Source organism: Melozone crissalis, unplaced genomic scaffold, assembly GCF_028551555.1.
Source record: "Melozone crissalis strain CALT ecotype California unplaced genomic scaffold, PUWL_Pcris_2 ptg000059l_1, whole genome shotgun sequence".
Classification (NCBI taxonomy): Eukaryota; Metazoa; Chordata; class Aves; order Passeriformes; family Passerellidae; genus Melozone; species Melozone crissalis.
Genome location: NW_026535837.1, coordinates 2,055,158 through 2,074,925, shown reverse-complemented (window position 1 = coordinate 2,074,925; position 19,768 = coordinate 2,055,158). Strand labels below are relative to the sequence as shown.

Below are 19,768 nucleotides of genomic sequence, written 5' to 3'. Positions count from 1 at the left end.
TGCTGGCAGCATTGTCTTGTCTAATTTTGGGAAGCATTTAGACTGCATGATAGGTACCATGCAGAAATGATGGATTCTGTCAGTGTAGGATTTGTAGCTAATTTGGATCAAGCTGCAGTAGCTGTGTAAGTGCCTACACACGGATTCTCTGACTGGGTCAAAGTCATGCAGACATTGTTTCTGTTTTCACTGCAATTTGTGTGCTCATACCTTACCCCAGTGGGTGTGATGGGCTGTCATCAGTGCACAGCAGGAAGGTCTGCCATGAGGGGTCCCATCATCCTGGCATTGAGTCAGTAAATAATGACCCTCATGCCAGCTTTGACAGACAAATCCTTCCTTCATGTGCTGCTGACAACTCATGGGACAGCTGGAGGGATTTCTATTGCTAAAATGGTCCAAAATCCTCAGATAAAAGGTGATGCTCTCTAGATGCTGAGGGGTAGTGTTATGTGAGACAGTGCACTCAGCACCTCTAATAGCCAAGATGTGACTCCTGGCAATGACCAAAGAGCAGGAAAGGGCTGTGCTGATGCTCAGGAGATTGAGGGGCAATTCCCCTGGTGACTGAGGGAAAAGAGGAGGATGGCAGTGTGCTGCTGTGATCCAGTCACTGCCCTCACCTCACATTTGGGACAGATAAGCACATCACTCCAAGGTAAGAGGGGCTGCAACAGCTTTTGTACAAAATCACATCTTTTTGTGCAAAGATGCACTTCTGCAAGCTAAGCTCCAGGGGACATTGCAGTGGTGGAGCAATTTACAGACTATGTTGAGCTGGATTGCTGCTTTTATAGCTTGGGCAGGCCAGGTTCCCCATGTGGGTAGGGGGCAGAGGACTTACTATACTCAGGTCAGTGCCTTTGCTTGATGCTGTAACCAAATATGAGGGAGGAATGTACCTGCACTACCACCTTGATTCCTTCCCTATGTTCATACTGGAGCACTTGGTGTTTTGCAAAGACTCCCAGGATACACAGCCTAGAAGAGATGAAGAGAGTTGGTCTCTATATATTCCAAAGCAGATCCCTAAGTATTTTGTACATGGAGAAAATGAGGCATAGGAATGAGCAAATATCCCCAAAGCATATGGTTTTCCGGAGATTCAATGGGCCAACATTTTAGAAGCGCCACAAAAAATTGATTTACAGAAGGTAAAGATGCAGACAACTTCATAATATAGTGCAGCTGGTGAGAGAGAGGGGACAGGCTCAGGTTAAAAAATATCCACAGCTTTTTATTTTGTTAGCTGTGATTCCCTGAATTTCTGGAATCCAATTCACCTCCAGTGTTATGGTTTCCCCTGCAATGAGGTAGAAGTTGACACAGGTCTGTCTCTCTTGCTGCCTCCTGTCCCCTGCATACCAACCCCAGGTGCTGGATGTGGTGGGGCTTGAGCACAGGAGACATGACATGGGATCCAAAGCAAAATCAATGCAGAAGGAGAGGTTTTAGCTGATTTTCATTCCTTACTGATTACTTAACAGGCCAACTATTTAGCATGAGCATTGTCTGCTTCTAAGTGGCAGGACATAAAAGTGTGTAGCCATGACTATTAGCAAACAGGGCTGGAACATAAAAGGAGCTGTGCAGCCTGTGCTGCTCAGAATACTCATTTAGCATAAGACACTAGACATAATGACATCTGCATTTAAGTCCATTATACCAACGCATACGATTTTTCTTTTCCTGGTTAACAAATGGCCTCATATTTTTCACATTATCCTCTGAGGTTCTGAATGACATGGTGAGGGATAATGAGCCAGACCTCAGCATGGATGAGGCAGAAAAGTGGTGTTCTCCTTTACCCATTCCTTGTAATAATGAAATAAGGGGTCGTCCACTGAGAGGGTTACTGAGCTCTGCTGACAGCTCTGCCCTGCATCCCAACCAGATCAGAGTCAGCCAGCTGGGAAAGATGTGAAAAGAAGTTATTGGATTAGCTGGCTCCCACCAGACTCAAACTTGACAAGAATGAGGATGATATCACTGCCTCAGAAAAGACAGACACCTGAAGTAGACAAGACATCATTTGCTGTGGTCATGTTTTCAAATACCATTGTGTTGAAGATCACAGTGAAATATTTTTACCATTTGGCAGGTTCTGCTTGGAAGTAAACACATAGGCTTGTACTCTCAAATGCTATTTAAGTCTATCTGCCCAGTCAGCAATACAACTGCAGAGAGCCTGGTCCCTGCTAGGTGATAGATGGCCAAGTTCAGGCTGACAGGATATGTCTAGGGCTATGTGTTAGAGGCAATGCTAAATATTGTGTATTTGACAGTTTCTTTTGGTGTATGGAGATCAGGAGTGCTGCTCATTTTTTCTCTCACGGTGCACACCAGCACCCCATGAGCTCAGGTGCTTGGCAGTCCTGAATTCCTCTATTCCCACTGCAAGGACAGAGCGCTAGTGCTCAGACACCTTCCCAACACTGCTGAATTTCCCACCTGCACACACACACACACACACCTGGGCTCACAGACAAGACTGGCAGCAGCAGTAAGGGATTCTCCATCTCCTGGAGAACCACTTACCAAACTGCTGAGTCCAGGACCCAGTCAGGCATTTCTCTGAGCCATGAGTCAGAGGTGGATGAGCCTGTGTGTAATGCAAGGGAGAAATTGTGGTGATACCAGTTTCCCCTCACCAAGGATCAGGAGTTTCCACAAGCACCGCTGTGAGGCTGTGCTTGGCTGGTTACGATGGGAATTGCCATTCATCACAGCTTGAGGGGGCTTAAGCTGTCTGAGAGAAAGTTGTCAGTTAACCAGTGCTTAACAGAGAGCAATCTGATCAGTATGAGACATGTCCTCACAGCTAAAAAGCCTTAAACATTTCAGATGCAGCAGCTTCTGAAGTCTTCCAAGACACCTTCTGCAGTGCTCATTATTATTTCCCTGCTGCTGAGAGGGAGCAGCTAAGATAGGCACTTTGTGTTCATTATCCAGCATAATATTCACTGGTCTATTTAATTAATGCTTAGAAAATGTACTTGATGAATTACAAGTTACTAGGGGTGGGGAGGGAGGAGGAATGCAGAAATTGATTAACATTGGCTGATCTTTTAAATTTTCTCCAAAATGATTCCTTTGGTTTTACACTCCCCAAGTCTCATGGGGTGTTCCCCCTTCCTGGAGGCAGCTAATTTCACACAGGCACAGTTGCTGGCTATCAAGGAACCTCTTGTAGGAGCTGCTGGAGGCAAAACTATTTGCTGAGTGTGTATTGCAAGAGATGCAGGTAGTGGAGCAGAGGTCTTGGACACATTGTATTGCCTATTTCCCTGTTCAACCCATCCGTTATATCCCAGGAACATTAGCCTCACATCACAGGAAGGAATGATGCTCTCTGGGGAGTCCTCAACAGAAATCTGAGAGCTGCCTCTCAAAACTGATGATCTTGAAACACACCTTCAAAGGCTCCTAAGCTTAGCAGGCAAAACAGACAGAGGGGGGCAGAGAAGGGAGGGGTGTTTCCTAAGCCCAGCTCAACAGCCCAAGCAGCTAAATGATTTTTCTGAAGGTCACAAAGGAAACCTGTGTCCGAGTTGGGAATTCAACCCAGATTTTTGTTTGCTTGGTTCATTGCCTTAGCAGCTGGATGCTCCTCCCTGCCTCCTTAGTCATTGACATTGGTCATTGTAAAGTGTTGGTTCCTTCACTGTGCTCATGAAAGATGGAAACAGGAGGAGATGGGACAGAAACTAATCATAAGTGCAAAAAAAAAGTGTCTTTCCCTGCCCTTTTTGTTGTTACTGCACCAACTGTGAATTCAGGGTAATCTACTCCAGTTCAGGTTTTCTGAGCTTGCCACACAGAAAATCCCACAAGAGTTCCCTCTGCAAATCTGTTTTGCTTTAAGTACCACCAGTTTCCTGGTGCATACGTTCCACATTTGTCTGGGTGCATGTGTGAGAGCCAGTAGCTTCCCAGCTCACTCTCCACGCTGGAGATCACTTGAGAATTGGGTTTTCTTTGTGAAATGAAGTATTACGTGCAGGCTCTGTGCTCCCAGAGACTTAATTTTGTAGAGAAAACGATCTATGTCCATGTGGAAAGCCTTGGGAAAGCTCCCTGCAGCCGTAAGAAATGCAATATTGCCCTCTAGTGATGGTGGAACGGCCGCGTTTGAGCTGCTGAAACAAAAAGCTTTTGGGCTAACCTTCACTGGGATTCAAAATGGGAAAAATGTTCTCGTTTTCTTCTGACCTTGAAATAAGAAAACCTTCCACCATAACCTGGAGAGCACTGGTAGCAGTGATAAGAAGAGGAGGTTGTTCAAGAACCACAGAATGTGTCAAATTAGCATTATTCTCCATTAATTCAGCAGATGAGAAGGCAGCTGCGCTCAGAGAGTGGATCTAGTAAGAAAGTTCCTTTTTTAATGCATCAATTTTTGCACTTCTAAAGTCAAGTATTTTCTTTATTTACAAAGAGACCACTTTAAGGACAGTAGGTGAAACTGAAAACCAGAAAAAAATAAGAAAAAGTTTAATCTTTGTGCTTCATCATCGCTACATTCAAATTTTTGAATCTATCCAAGTTTTTGGTGTTTTGCGAGTTTGATTGGTTGTTGGTGTTTTCTTGGGGTTTATTTTATTTTATCCAGGCTTTATTTTTATTTCTCTTCTGAAGAGGGAGAAGGAAGGGTAATACAGACAGGAGCTCTTCAGCAGATGAACAAAATGTTTCTCTCACTCTAATAAGCAAGAAGTTGGTTCTGCCTGTCAGGAAATAAAGTGTTTTGAGGAGCCTTCAGGAGACATTTAGGAGCACTACAAAGCTTTGACCTCTGCCCCTAAGAAGGCTGCATTTAAGGCCCTGGACTCTGCAGATATCTGGATGTGGACAATCCCTTCAGCACTTGTGTGAAGCCCCAGAAGTGTCTGCAGGTCTGTCTGCTCCCAGACAGCAGGGTCAGGGAGTGGGGTTTCTCTGTAAATGGACCCTGCATGTCAACCCAGATTTCTAAGGAATTTGGGTTTTTAAAAGTCCCTGGTGCAGACACCATTTCCCTGGCACCTTCCCTATTCTAATTGCCTCTGACAAGGCATGATAGCACTGGAATTTATGTAAGGAATGTTGCTGTCACTGCAGTGCAATTTGAAGATCACTACCGAACAGCATTATGATCTATTTTTTTTTCCTTACCTAAAACATTAAATCAATGCAAAATTCACCTTAACATTCACTGAACATAGCCAGGCTTTCTCTGTTACTACAGGAACACACAACATACCTCTATGGAATTATCAGTCATTAACATTGACAGTATCCAGAACATTTTTTTCCCCAAAAAAAGATCTTAAGGCAGAATTAAGGACAGGAGTCAATTCTCATAAAGCTCTCAAAAGGTTCATTGCCAAAGCATCAGACCTTCAGAGCAGGCAGGACATGGAGTACTGAATAAATTCACACATATCATGGGCTTTCAACATAATTGCAAATATTTGGGGCAATAAGCCAATGCAAATGAGTGGGTTTTTCTGACACTGGGGATTTGAGCTTTCTCCTGAGTTCTGAGAAATCACTTCATCTCAAAAAAAATTAGATTATGATCATTCCCTGTCATCCTTAACATTGTTATTCATGGTACTGGTAAACTGTGCAAGGTTAGTAACTACTGTCTTAGTGTGAGACCATAGAAATAATATGTAAAGAAGCCTTTATAAAATTTGCTTTATGTAGAGCTGAAGGGGACAGGGAAGGAATCCAGAAGTGCATTTTTGTAGATGAATATTTTACAAGATGCAGGTTAACAGAACAGAATTGTTGCGATGGGTAAAGGAGTGATGAAGAAATGCTGATGGTGAAAATGTGATGGCAAACAAAGGTGAAGCTTACAAAAAACATAATAAAGGTTTATTTTAAGTCTGAAAACAAAACAAAGGATTATTTATAACTTAAATCATCCACTTCATGATCCAGTTCCTTTGGTATGGCTGAGGTGGTGGTGACTGATCAGGTCCTGGAGTGTGCACGAGCCTCATCATCATACCTCAGGCTGATATAAGAGAAGAAAGTTCATTTTTAGCACATTCATCATGACTCCATTGACCACATTTTTCATTTAATAAGTGCATTTCCATGTTTTGCCCTAGTTCCCTCATGTCTCACCCCTCTTGCTTTTCCTTTCAGGTTCTACATTGAAAGCATCTCCTATCTGAAGGACAATGCCACCATCGAGCTGTTCTTCTTGAACGCCAAGTCCTGCATCTACAAGGTGAGAACTTGGGGAGCTCAGAGTGGGCTGAGACACCTGGATCTGCATTCCCTGCCCCAAAATTTACATTGGCCACATCTGGACTTCCAGATACAACCTTCTTCTCCTTCTCCTCCTCCTTCTCCTTCTCCTCCTCCTCCTCACACCTTCCCTCACTCCTCTGTCTCCAGCTGCCACCGCACTTGGCAGCAGCTTTCCTGTCAGAGAGTGGTTCTGAGGTAAAACAGCCCTGGAAGTAACTCTTGTGGCTGGCAGAAGGAAATCTACACTGCCAAAATTATAAACTGGCTTGTATTTAGAAGGAAACGTCTGGGTTTGTGTTAAAAAGGCGCTCTGGGCCCAGCGGCTGCCGTGAGGGTTTCGGGCCCGCAGAGGGCGGCAGTGCGGCGCGGGCGCCATCTTCGGGGGCAGCGGCGTGTGTGAGGGGGGAGAGGGAGAGAGAACGATGGAGTGGCCTCGGTTGGAAAGGAACAGCAAGGATCGTTGAGTCCAGTTCTTGGCTCTGCACGCATAAACCCCAAGAGTCCCACCATGTTCCTGAGAGTGTTGTCCAAAGGCATCTTGAACTCTGTCAGGCTCAATGCTGTGACCACTTTCCTGTTCCAGTGCCCAGGCATCCTCTGGGTGAAGCTTTTCCTGATATCCAACCATGTGTCAGTTTCGTGTCACTCCCTCGGCATGTCACTGTTCTCCAGATAAGAGTTCAATGCCTGTCCCTCCACTTCCCCTGGTGAGGATGTTGCAGATCACCATGAGGTCTCCCCTCAGCCGCTTCTCCAGTCTGAGCCAGCTGAGTGACCTCCAATTCGTGGGACAGGAGGAGTTTATGGTTTTATGTGAGCAGGGTAAAGGTGTCTGTGGGTATGCACCAAAGATCACCTTGTAGAGGAACAAGCCATGCACTGAGAAATGTTTTTGTGTGAGTGATTGCCCTCCTTGGTCCACTCCTAGAAGACCAGGGTGCTGTCCCTGGCACTGCCCCTCAGAGCAGCCCCTTGCCAGGTACTCTGTGCCAGAGATAAGGTATCCTGGCTTATCCACACCCTCAGCTTGGAGGGGTGCCCACAGCAGAGCCATGAAACTGATCCCTCTCATGCCACAAGCCAGCTGTGCGTGGCAAGGTCTGGAAAATCAGCCAGCCCCAGACCACACTGCGGTGGAGATTGGCAGTGTGCAGACTCAGCCAGGTGGGCTGGATGTCTGGGGCTGGGAGAGGTTTGTCAGCAGCTGGGATTCCCTGGGAGGATCCCTCCTACCTCCCTCTGTGCTGGCAGAGGCCATTCCTGTGACTCACCTCCATCTGCCAGAGAGGAAGTGGTAGGGAAAGACAGATGTTGTCAGGGAGAGATTATTCCACCCTCCCACAACCCTCAGCACATTTGTCACCTGCTAAGCCAAGTAGATTGCACCAAATCTGGAGCCTCACTTGACATTTATATGTCCTAAAATACATGGACACTAGCTTTGTATTTTCTAAAATGCAGGGCAGAAGCCAGGAAATTCCTTTTTTTCAGTGCCCAGGAACTAGGCAGGGCTGCTGAGCTGAGCTGTGCAGTGCTTTGCTCTCCGGCAAGGCTGCAATTAGATGTGCTTAGTCAGCCCTCTCCAGCAACAAGCTCAGTGAGCATCACGTTTTGGTTCCTGGGGAAAGTTCCTTTTTGAAGTGCTGCCAGGAAAAGCTTACACTGTTGTTCTTTTTTTGGAGGAAGCTTAATAAGAAAAAGAGGGGAACAAAATAAAGAAAACAAAGTGCCTACAGATCTAAGTGTGTCTATTTTAGTCTGACCTCTCCTGAAACCATTACTTTGCACATTCAAGCTGAGCATCTCTATCCTAAAATAGCCCTGCTGAAGTCCCAATCTCCCATGCAGATCCTTCCCCATTTGACTTCCAGCCACAGTAAGCCATGCTGTGCTATTGAAAAAGGCACTGAATTTGAAAGTTGGGTGCGAAGTGTCTGCTAAGGCTCAGGGCAAGCACCCAGCCCGGCAGATTCCTCTTAATGTGATGTGTGTTGTCCTCTTAATGTAATGATGATTTGGTGTCCAAGCACAGCCAGTGCTTGTCATTCCTGCAGCTAGCACATGATGTCACATGCTGCCAAAGCTTGAGAGCTTCCTTGTGGCACCAAAAGTTTCCTTATTGGACTTCCCATGGATACATCCAGCCCTGGCTCCCCTGCAGTCCAGAAAGATAAATGCGTATGAAACAGGGAAAGGTCTGAGGTGCTGGCACAGGGTTAGGAACTAACACTGTTGATTCCCCAGACACACATCCTCCATCATCCCCTTGCTCAGGGTGGGGCAGAATAAAACTGAGGCCTAGTTTGGGGCTGCTGGTCACTGGGTTGCCAGCTGGCCATGTGTTGGGTGCTGTGCTCCTTTGCCTGTGCCCATTGCAACCCTGATGAGTAGTGAGACATTCATGAGCCCACACACCCAAACCCTTGCACAGCACCAGCAAGCCACTTTTTCCAGAAAGGCCAAGCCACATTTGTACTACCAAAGCAGACAGGGCTTGGCATCAGGCACTGTCCCTTGATCAGAGAGGCTGTTTAATGACTCACACGTTCTGGTGTGGGTTTTGGCCTGTGCCAACTGGCTCCACCCCAGGCAGAGATCAAGGCACTGATCAAGGATGCACACCTGTTCCAAATAGGCAGCACAGTGGTGGAAACCCCAGCTGGGACTGGGGGAGACAGGGTGAGTGTTTAGTCATGAGCTCTGCTGCACCCCAGCTACCCTTGGGGCCAGAGAATGGGCTCTGGCACACTCCACCTGCCAGTACAGACTTGCCACAGCGTCGACACATGGTTGCACGGGCTGGTTTGTCCGTGCCATGCCTGATGCTCCCAGCCAGGAGGAAGAGCAGGTGCTCTGGTTCTACTCTGCATTGCCCTTTGCTATGGGACTGCCTGGTAGCCCCAGCCCAGCCCTGCCTGCAGCTGAATCCACCTCTTGCAGCAGCCGCTTCCCTTGGCACGGGCTCGTCACTGGTGCAGGTGCCTGCGTGACTCAGGCGGCTCAGCTGACAGGGGAAAGGCGTGTTTATCGCCCCTAGCAGACCTGCTCTTCACTCCCCAAGGAGCTGTTATGAAAGGAGTGAACTTATTTTAAAAAGCTGGCACTAGTGAAAGCCGAGGACACCTGGATCTTATCCTGCGTTTTAGTTCCCTTTGTTTTTGATTTTGCCAGAGACAAGCCAATGCAGCAATTGTGGCTTGTAAATGAGGTGTGGCCATGAGTTGGCTGGAACATGGATCACAGTAGTGATCTATATTTAGATCACTCATTTCTTGCCAGATGAAGTAAAATATTAAAAACAGCAGCTTAAATAAATACAGCAGAAAAACCACTACAGGAATGAGCTGAACAGTGACCCAGTTTACTGGCCCATGTCCATAGGAGACACTGTAGAAGTTCTAGTTGCAGAATAGAGGCCTAAACATTATCTCAGTAAAAGCCCACTAGCTTCCCAAAGGCAGGGACCAGAGAGTCAGAAATAGCATGCTTGGCCTCCAGAGTAATTCTTGTGCCTCCCACCTCAAGCATCTTTGATGCTTGGACTGCATTCTGCACATTCAGCCAGAGCAGTGCCTGGCTCAGCAGAGGAACCCTGAGAGGGGCTGTTGGAACCATCAGTGTTCTTCATGTGACCACGGTGTCCAAGTAAAACCCTTCAAGATTGCTTTCACCGGTGGCAGGATCCTATAAAATAGAGAAGGAAGATCTACCAAAAGACTTGCTGTCACAGCTCATTCTCGAACCACCCTCAGCTTCAGTGCTCTTGGGGGGTGAAAAGGACAAAACCAGGGCCCAAATCCTGCGAGAGCAAATATGGTTCATTTTCCTGTGAGTTTACCTTTTGCAAGGGCCAGAGGAATCCAGTGGGGGCTTTGATACCACCTCAGTGTGTTGAAAATAAATTCTCATTCCCTGCTTCTGTGAGCTAAGGACAAAGCTGTGTTCCCTTGAACCATGGTCACATCTGAGGGCAAAAAAATTTATGTGCTGGACTGCTTTTCACTAAATCACACAAGAGAATAAAATGTACCCTGATCCTACCCCTTCCACCTGCCTTCTCCTCACTCCTCCCCCAGGAATCCCTTCATGCCACATCCAGTTATGCTTCATTAACCAGCACATTGCACTGAATATTTGGCTTTTTCCATATCTGAGTGGGCAGCTTCTCCCTCCCTTTTGTCTCCAGGAGCACAGGGAATACTTTGAAGCCTAGCCAAGGGAGAAAACTGGCACTGCATGCTTCACCATGCAGTAGTCAGGAGGAGATGTATGTTCTTCTTATAGCAGCTCAACTCTCTTTTTCTTTCTTGTTTTCTTCACCTTTCAAGGAACTCATTGAGGTTGACAGTGAAGTGGTGTTTGAACTGGCTGCATACATCTTGCAGGTAAGCGCCCACCTTCTCTCACTTGGTGCTTCCTCATGCTGCAGTAAATGTTTTGATTTACCAAATCCACAATGGCTGTGTGGAAGTGTAGGAGTTTCCCCCAGCTGCAGGAAAAAATGTGTCTGCACAGTTTTCATTGTTTCTGTCAAAATGGGTGCAGAAGCCTCTCAAACTAGACCTCCCCACTCAGGGAGCAGGTACTGCTCAACATTTTGCATGCAGAAATGTTGTTGTGTTTGCACCAGCACAGATATCCAAGACTCTGGGGTGTGATGTACAGCCAGAGAAAATCTAAGTGATGAATGCAAATTCCTAGGTGAAATCCATATGCAATGTTGTTTTTTCACTTGCATTTGTTTTCCCAGTGGGGCTTGGTCCTCTGATGAGGTACATAAGCTTCTACATATGCAACTGTCTGTGTTCTCCAACATGGGCAGAATGGTTTAAAGACCTTTCTAAATATTATCTTTCAAAGTTCCAGTCTTCAAGAAGAGGGAAAAAGGTCAGAGAGTAAATGACCAAGCAGTGTTTGGTAAATGTCTGGTTCCCAGAAGGGAACCTTTTCAGGGTAGTGAGGGTGGGTTTTGTGAAAGTTCTCTTTTTAGAAGCATGACTGTGGGAGCAGATTAGATGTAATTGTCAGATGATCCTTGTTTCCCCTCTCTTACAGTCTGTAGTTTTAATTTTGTTCCCATCAGCCATGAAGCTATGAGGAGCCATGTGAACAGACAAACCAGCTCATCAGACTGCACTAATAAATAACAATGCACTGCACTTCTAGAGCACTTGCCACGTTAAAGAAGCAATTAATGTGTAGGGATTTGAACCTTCATTAAAATCATTTTATGCAACAAGAATGGAGTGAGAGAGTCAGGATGGAGGACTCAATTAGCAGCACATTATAGAAATCACATATTGGCTGTTGGGGGAATACACATCAAACAACGGGCTCATTGTGAGGAGCAGCAGTGGGGTTATGAATCTATTGTCTGCTCATCCTAGTGAATAACTTAGTGCTTAGTAATTGTACAGCCAGACCCAGAGCTGTAACTAACCCTTGTTGCTGGGATTGTTTCTTGCCACAAACACAGGATGTTACGCTTATTCCTGTAGTAGTTTGATGTGTAACTTAATGAAACAGTCAAAACAAGCCACACCTTTGCTGCCTGTAACCAGAAACTACTACAACCCGTGTTTGTGACAGGATCCAAGCAAAACAAAAGGAATCATAGTGCATTTTGTTCTACTTCTTGCTGCAGCATTTAAGTCAAAGCAGTGAATTATGAAGAATATACCCTACAAAATTGTTTTTAAATTCAGTGTGCTTGCACCCATGCAGGCAAGAGCAAATCCTTTGGGCTTTGTTCTGTGTTGAACTGTAATCATGACATGCTCAAGGACTCCTTCCTATGAACCAAAGAAGTGCTTGTCTGCCCTTCAGTTCACTCAGAGGGAAATGGAAAGATAGTAAAGGTCTGTCAGAACTCAAGTGATTTATTCTGCAGCCTTATTTCAAATTGTTTTATAACCAGAACAAATTAAAGTACCAGCAGAGCTCTGAACTTTACCCCAGCCTCAGGACTGAAACACCACTGGACGTGGGCTGGCTGGTTTTGTGGGTAGATGAATGGATGTAAAGACAAAAGACCTGAGCACAAAGCGCAGTCCTTTTGGCAGTGGAAACTCCCTCACAGCACAAATTGCATTCTTGCACTGTGCTTTCTGTGTAGCTGGTGGCAAATGAGGTGCTTCAGCATGAATCATATGAAAGGCATATTGTCTGTGGTAAATGGAAAATGCAAAATGTGTGCTAAATCTATTGCAGAGGGCACTCACCAGATTCTGGGGATTCTCCAGGTGTGCAGTAAGACTAACTACTGTAATGGAACATTATCCAACCCTTTAATGTCAGGCTGTGATGGTAATAAATAGAAGTACCTAGACGTACAAATAAGGGAGCTAAATACTCCCCCAAACACCCAGCAAGGAATTAGAGAAACTTGTCTTGCATCCCCTTGAAAGCTGACAGTGAGCAAGCTTTTTGAAAGTCTAGGTACTAGAAAATGGCCAGAATACTTGTAAAAAAGTCAGGGGAGTTGCAGTCTCAGAGGCTGCAAAGCCACTGAGACTTCAGAGATTTTCTATTAATGTAGCACCCAGAATTTCTTATTTACTGGCATTATTTCCTGTAGTATCTTAGGTATCCACAGCAGAATGAGTAATCATCTGGCCCTATATTAGATCTTTTGTTTGTTAATCTGCCCAACTCACTCTATCATGGCACTTGACATTAGATACTGGTTCCAAAACCTGCATGAGGAATCAATTACAACAGGAAATTGCTGCTAAATGAATTTTGCAAATGGAAAATCTTGAACAGCCTTCTCTTCTCTTCTCTTTTTTTTTCCCTGCTTTTAATTATATTTTTTTCCCCTCTTCCTTGTTTTACAGGAGGCAAAGGGAGATTTTTCAAGGTAGGTGAACTTAAAAAATTTCTGCCGTTGTGTGATGTGAGAATAAATCTGGTAAAATTCGTGTGAGACATGCAACTCAGTTGTAGCTGTGTAGCAACAGGATTGCCTCTGTTAGCAATGCAGCTGTGTGAGCATGGCTAACATAGACATCATGTTTCCTGACATAATTTCTTCACTAAACACAACCTTTGGCCAGAGCATGCCTTGCAAACAGCATTGTTTGTGATTTTGTTGTTGACAAATCTCATTATGTGGTCATGAAGTTCAGGAAATAGACTAGTCTTCGGAAGGAAATTGCTACGGAAATGACTCTAAAATCACTGTTATATCACAGATCCTGCCAGAGGCAGCATTAAAATTCCATCACTGATTGATATTTCAGTTTGAATTTGGACAGTTCTCAAAATCACTGATTCGATAATTGGTTTTGTTGAACATCTGCTATCCCTTGAGCCAAATCTTCAGACTTACTGTAAGAAACTCAATGAGGTCACTGTACTTGGTGTTTCAGAAGACTGTTAATGAAATGCCCAATAATTTTCCTGTAAGTTGACCGTGTCTGTGATTTATGCATTAATAGCAGCTGAAGGTCAGATGGTTGTTTGGTGTCTCGTGTGAGAAACATGGAAGTTCTCAGTGTGAAGCTCAGGAGAACTGGTGATGCTAAAAATTTCATATAGTCTGGAGGACTACAATATCCATTAAAGTTAGTTCCAGAGGAGAAAAGAAAATGGGCAGTGGGGTTGAATTGTCAGGTGAGCCCAAAAATTGTCTTAATTTTGTCAGCATTGCGATACACTGAAACATGACTGTAATGATAGGAGGCCATGAAGAGCAGGCAGGTTCCACTTTCTGGTGGATTGGAACTTCCAGCCAGCTAAAATGGTGACAAATCAGTGAAAAGGAAGTGCATTTTAGATATCTCCTGCCCATCATGGAATCTGAGATGACATAAGGTAGCCCTTGCTAAAAGGAAGTTTAAGCTCTGCCTTATCATTTCTCAAAACTTTAATGAACTTGCAAAATCCTGATTTGCATCTGACCACAGAGACATAAACCCAGTCTTGCTTCATTTTTCAGTTCTGTCCAAGTTGGAATAACTTGGCTATCAGCACTGTTTATTTAGGGGGTACTGGAGTGCGTGTGGCTCTGACTTTTCAGTCTAGGTTTTCAATGCACTGCCAAGCACTCGGTCCAGAAGAGTTAGGCCAACTAAAGTTTTGCCATTTCAACCTCTGATAAACCACTGGTTTTGCTAAGAAGAGCAATATTTGTTTGCCAGAATGTCTTGGGTATGGTGAAAACACACTTGGAAAGTGTACATTCAGACTGTGAAACTCAGAACAGAAAGGAATCAGATAGCTCAGAGTAACAAGACTGAAAGCATTTTATCTTTTCCAGACCAGAAATGGAAACAGCTGGTGGAAAGTATCCACCTGCTAAAAGTTGTGTGATTTCCCTTGTAAAAGGATTGGTTGAGTTTATCACAGTGTGTTTCTCTAGACCACAGAAAATGGGGAATCTTCTCTGAGGGCACAGAAAATATCTCAAGCCATGGTGTTAACTGCTCCCACCACATCAGTCATCACCAGGCCCATGAAAACAGCTCTGAGTTCTTTCTCCTGTGGGTCACAGTGGTTTGAAGTGGAAGGGGGATTCCTTACATCCAAGTCAGGCACAGGAGGGGTGTCATAATAATAACTTGAGGGCAATGCCAGGGATCTTAATTTATAAATGGACTTTGGGGACAAAGCAATCTGCCAGTTTGAAGGCTGTTCATAGAGGAAGATAGAATAATGCTTCCCTGATCCTCTGTGGTCTAGAAGACTCGGCATCTCCCAGAGATGTCTGTCCAGCAGCTCCCATCTAATGTGCACTGACACAGGTTTATGTTCTGGGTGAGATCCAGGTGCTACTGAAGTCAACATGAGGTTGTTGTGGTCAAGATTTTTGCCTGCTGAGATTTGTGGTTATTGTATCAGCAGTGTAAAATCTGGCAGGCAAACCAAGCCTCAGGCTGGCCAGAGGAACTGCAGGTGAAGGCAAATGTTCTGACTTCTCTTAGGGATCAAGTGAGCTTCAGTGTCTGAAATTAGTTGATGTTGAAATACTGTTTAAAGTAGAAGTGCCCACTCTTTGAGACAGAGAAGCTTTGCAGTTGTGATTGTCTTGCTGCTGAAATTTAAAGATTATATGTTGTGCATGGCAACATATGTTGTGTGAAGGCTGAACTCTTGAACTTTTTGTTTTTGAAGAAATAATTTAATTCTAAAGGGTTGCATGCGTGGAACGCAGACTGCAGCTTTCCCACACCTGTCCTGTCTACTGCCACCATCAGATTTATAGCCTGTGAGTAGGAGTTTCTCTCTGGCCCCCATCCAGAAAAGTGCATAAACTCTGGCTCATTGGTGGTGATGGGAGAATTGCTGTTCCCCATGGGAGCCTTCCTGTGAGTCACTGCTGATCACCTCAGGTGCTGGGACAGTCAAAGCCAAAGTGTCACAGCTCCAGCTGCGTGTTGGCACCCGCCCAGGGTGGCCAGAGTGGGATTGCCTCCCAACCCCACTGCAGCCACCTGGAGGATCTGCAGCTGGCTCAGGACTCTTGAATGCAGTTGCAAGTTTGCTCTTTGGGCCTTGTGGGAACTGAAAAAGCAGAATCAATCCTACAAACTCTAACAGTCAGTTTTCTACCTCTGTGAACTGATACATCCTCAGTGGCAGCCGCTCCCACTGCTGCTTTTGAGGAAATCATCCCATACCTCAGAATAATCACTGTGATCAGAGTGTTCCTTTTTCCTCTTCCAAAAAGAAGTTCATGTCATTTCAAACACGATCCTTTGGTAGGACATTACCATGCATGAGTCTGTTATCACTGCTTCTTGTTACCTTGGATATCACAGTAATTCCCAGGTTTTGCTAAGCCTAGGGAACACAGTCCAAGTCACCCTTACCTGTCTTGAAGTAAAATGCCACAACAGCCCTGACAGATGAGTTTAGAAGCTATAGTGACCAATTCTTTTAAGTCCTTTTCCATTTCTAATGTGTGTTTCATTTCAAAAACAAGCTCATCAGAAACCCTGAGTTCCTGATCCTATTTAAATCAACTAAGTATTTCTGCTACAAGAGGTCTCCATCTCTTAGTTGATAAAGATTCAGGCAGAATGAGGTTTAAACTTTTCTTCTTAAGAAGTTCCTAGTCCTCTGCACTAAAGAAGAGCATTTTCACATTACTGAAAGAGAATGCTTCAGCTGACAAGACTTAAATATGTTTACTTTTAGTCTGGAACATACCATTGAATTTCAGACAATCAAGTTTCCTTGTTCAGCTGGTTTTCAGGTGGAACTGGACACTTAAGATTGGATCTGTGCTTTTCAGTATTAGCTGCAAACATTTTGACTTTAAAGGCATAGAATTGCATGTATAAAGGTCCTAAACTAGTACCCTGCAGACAGATCTAAAGGTTATTAGCTCAAACTAATCTTGTTTCTAGTTGGGAGCTGAGTCAGGCTTGGTTGGCAGAGCATGGGCAGGACAAATTTCAGTTCCTTAGATGAACACAAATCCTACAGGTGTGACTCTCTTTAGGCCTACATAAAGGAATTACCAAGGCTGCCCTGGCTAGTTCGTGGGGGAATACAGCCTATTGTTAAAATAATTGGGATTTTTTCCTAATTTAATCCTAGATTGAGAGTCCAGTCCCAAAATCTCTGGAAAACTCATACCAGCTTTGTTTTTAAATGTTCATAATCCAGTTCTTCAGCCTTAAACAGCTTGTATGTCAAAGCAGCAATAAATGGAATATACAGATCATTTGTCCCTCAGTTTGGGGATGGGAAAGAAAAACCTCTGAGTAAAACAAAATCCTGAACCACTGTAGCTAGTTCCTCATTGCTACATTTCTTCCAGTTAAAAAGTATGAGACATTTCAATTGAACTCCAAGTGTCTCCCAGCAATACATGAAAGAATAACAAGGGAGGAAAGCTAACAGCCAGTTTCCTGCTAGGCAGAATTTCACAATAATTTCAACGTTTGGGCAGATGGTAATCTAACATAGTTTTAGGCTTACTTTTCTTTCTGTGTAAGCAAGTGACATTTAACCAATTAGAATGTATTAAAGGGTTAGAAAACCTGGCCTGCTTTCTTGCAGCCTAATGGTAAAGTCCTAAACACTGTATTTTGAAAAGTACCATCTAATCTGAGAATCTCAGGGTATGCATTTCCTCCTGCATTCTACAGAATGAATCACCATGCTGAGAAGAGTTTGTAACTTTAACCTGCAGTTTTGTTTTGTTCCTGATCATTGTTATTACACATGCTGAAAAATGTATGGATTTCCTGAGACAACTGCATATGTAATCTTGCTCAAAATTATTTTAGACAGTATGCAAAAACTTGTTTTTCACAAAATATTTATGAAATTCTAGGCAGGCCCTTTTGCCCCCATGTGTAGATAAAGATACTAAGAGGTGGTGACTAATTGATTTGACAAGACTCATTAAACAGGCATTACCAGAACAAACCCAAGAAAAAGGAGTTCTGTTTTCTAGGTCCATTGTTAGTCAACCTTACTTCAGCTTTCTAACCAGCTTTCAGGAACCCATGCAGATGGCTTTTCCAGTTCAGGTTTCATATTGTTATTCAGTCCTTTAAATATTACCATTTCCACCATAGGAAAAAAAAGAAATAAAGTGGTCTAGCGGACAGAGAGAAAGTGTCTTTGGAGCCTTTCCCCTGCATATTAATGAATCTGTGTCCTAAATATCCTTCTGTATATATCAGCCCTGGAGGCTGGACACTTCCAAATATAAAATAAATGCAGCACAAGTGACTGGATTAAACAAACACTTTCTAAATACAGTAATAAAACAAACACACTGAGACATTTCACTAGAAAAAGCATGAAAGGCAATAAGTAAAAAGCACTTGAGATCCTGCTGGAAACATTTTAAAAATTGAGGGGTTCAGTGTTTTAAAAGGAGCCAAGAGGAAAGTGACCTCATGACCACTAGTTCAAATGCAACCTGAGTCATTATTTTTTTTTCTTTTTATTGATTTGACATCTTTTTGGGAGTCTAAATTAATTTGTCTTGAGATGAGTCTTGCCAGAAGGCTTTGTGAATGCATGGATCACAGAATGAAATACCTTTTTGTTCCTGGAAGTTATTACCTGACTTTTGAGGTGCTTTGAGGCTGAGGCACTATCCTTACAATATTTTCTAGGTGCTGAGCAGAAACGTTAATCCTGCCCAACATCACTAAAAATGTCTTTTTCTCTGATTCTTAAAAAACCTTGTCACAGCACAGGCAAACTTTGTGCCTCACTGACAGAAAAAACAGAGCTGACTGATGTTAGCCCTTTCTTTTATAGGAGCCATTACTGACTCAGAGTTTTTCCCAGACTCTCAGGGATCGTTAGTCACCACTAATCTTGCCCTATTTGATAGATTTCTGGGCTCAGAAAGTCCCTGTTTGGAACTCACTCTGTGCTTTCCCAGAAAAGTTTTGGAAATCTCTCAACTTCCTTCTCTGAGCAGCCAGCCTCAAAAAATCTTCATTTGAGGGCAGTTACTTCTGCTTGTACTCTGACTGTCCCAAGTTCTATTCTTTTTTCCCAGTTTCTTTCAAAATGTCAAAAATGTCAGTAAGAGCTGAGTATGCACATGCTGTGGAGGAGACAGCTCTTGGCAATAAACTCTAAAAAGCAGCAACTTGTTTTCTAGGCTGTCAGTCACAGAACAGAGCTTCCAGATCAGCAGATAACACAGTGCAGAGCAGCTTCATGTTCAGACTTGTGCAGATATTTACCTGCCATGGAAGAATAAATCTGAATAGGTTTTGAGCATTTGCACTTAGAAGGAGAAGAGCTCTCTGATGGCCAAGTGACCATGGGATTTGGGCAGGAGTGGGTGTTCAAACACTGTTTGTCAAGAGCCTTTTGGCTTGGCATAGGAGGTGTTACAGAGTGGTTTTCCAGGTGCTTAGCATGGCAGCAGTTGCCTCAGTTCTTGTGTGCTGTTCAGCACATCTTCACTCTGCAAAATTTCAGCCTCATTGAGACTTGGCCATCTCTCACAGATTTGTCCTGACTAGAAGTTTGGTTTTGTTTTGAAACTACTTAATTGATTGTCAAGGAACTACCATAATAATAAATAACAAATGTCTGTAGACATGCCCAAAATGCCTGCTCCAGGATTTATGTCAGTGGTTTACCCTATGGCCCAACCTAGCAATTAACCTGCAGACTCCAATTAAGACAAACGCACCTAGGTCTCAGGCAGAGCCTGCTCCTGGGATGTGCAAATGGAGAAATGCTGTGGGAAGATTTTTACAACTGAAGCAGTGTCACTTCTCTCCAAGTCAACATACAGATTGTCCCAGAGGCAGGGATGAAACCCAGGGTGATCTGGGATGTCCACGAGCTCCTCAAGTCTTTAGCAGATGTCAGGATCTCCGGTCTACAGCCAGAGAGGTCAAAACTACCTGTTGCCTGTCTGCCAGCCTCATGGGAGAAGCCAGTGGGCTGGGAAATCTGGAGTTCTGGAAGAGATATCTGTCTCTGCAGCTCCAGGACAGCCACACGTTTGGGTAGGATAAAGGGAAGGGTATAAGAAGGCAGAAAAAGTTGCTGGAACGAAGTAAGCCAATAAACATGAATT

The 19,768-nt window shown here is 44.1% G+C and overlaps 1 protein-coding gene across 6 annotated transcripts in view; it reads left to right on the top strand.

The window, feature by feature from the left end:
- The window catches only part of FRMD4A (FERM domain containing 4A), a 378,398-nt gene that overhangs the window by 294,213 nt on the left and 64,417 nt on the right, over positions 1–19,768 (top strand). For all 6 annotated transcript variants that reach the window (XM_054287522.1, XM_054287520.1, XM_054287521.1 and 3 more), the window contains 3 exons: positions 6,142–6,226; positions 10,578–10,634; positions 13,086–13,108. In XM_054287522.1, coding sequence (XP_054143497.1) covers positions 6,142–6,226; positions 10,578–10,634; positions 13,086–13,108 — 165 coding nt within the window. The remainder of the gene's footprint in view (positions 1–6,141; positions 6,227–10,577; positions 10,635–13,085; positions 13,109–19,768) is intronic.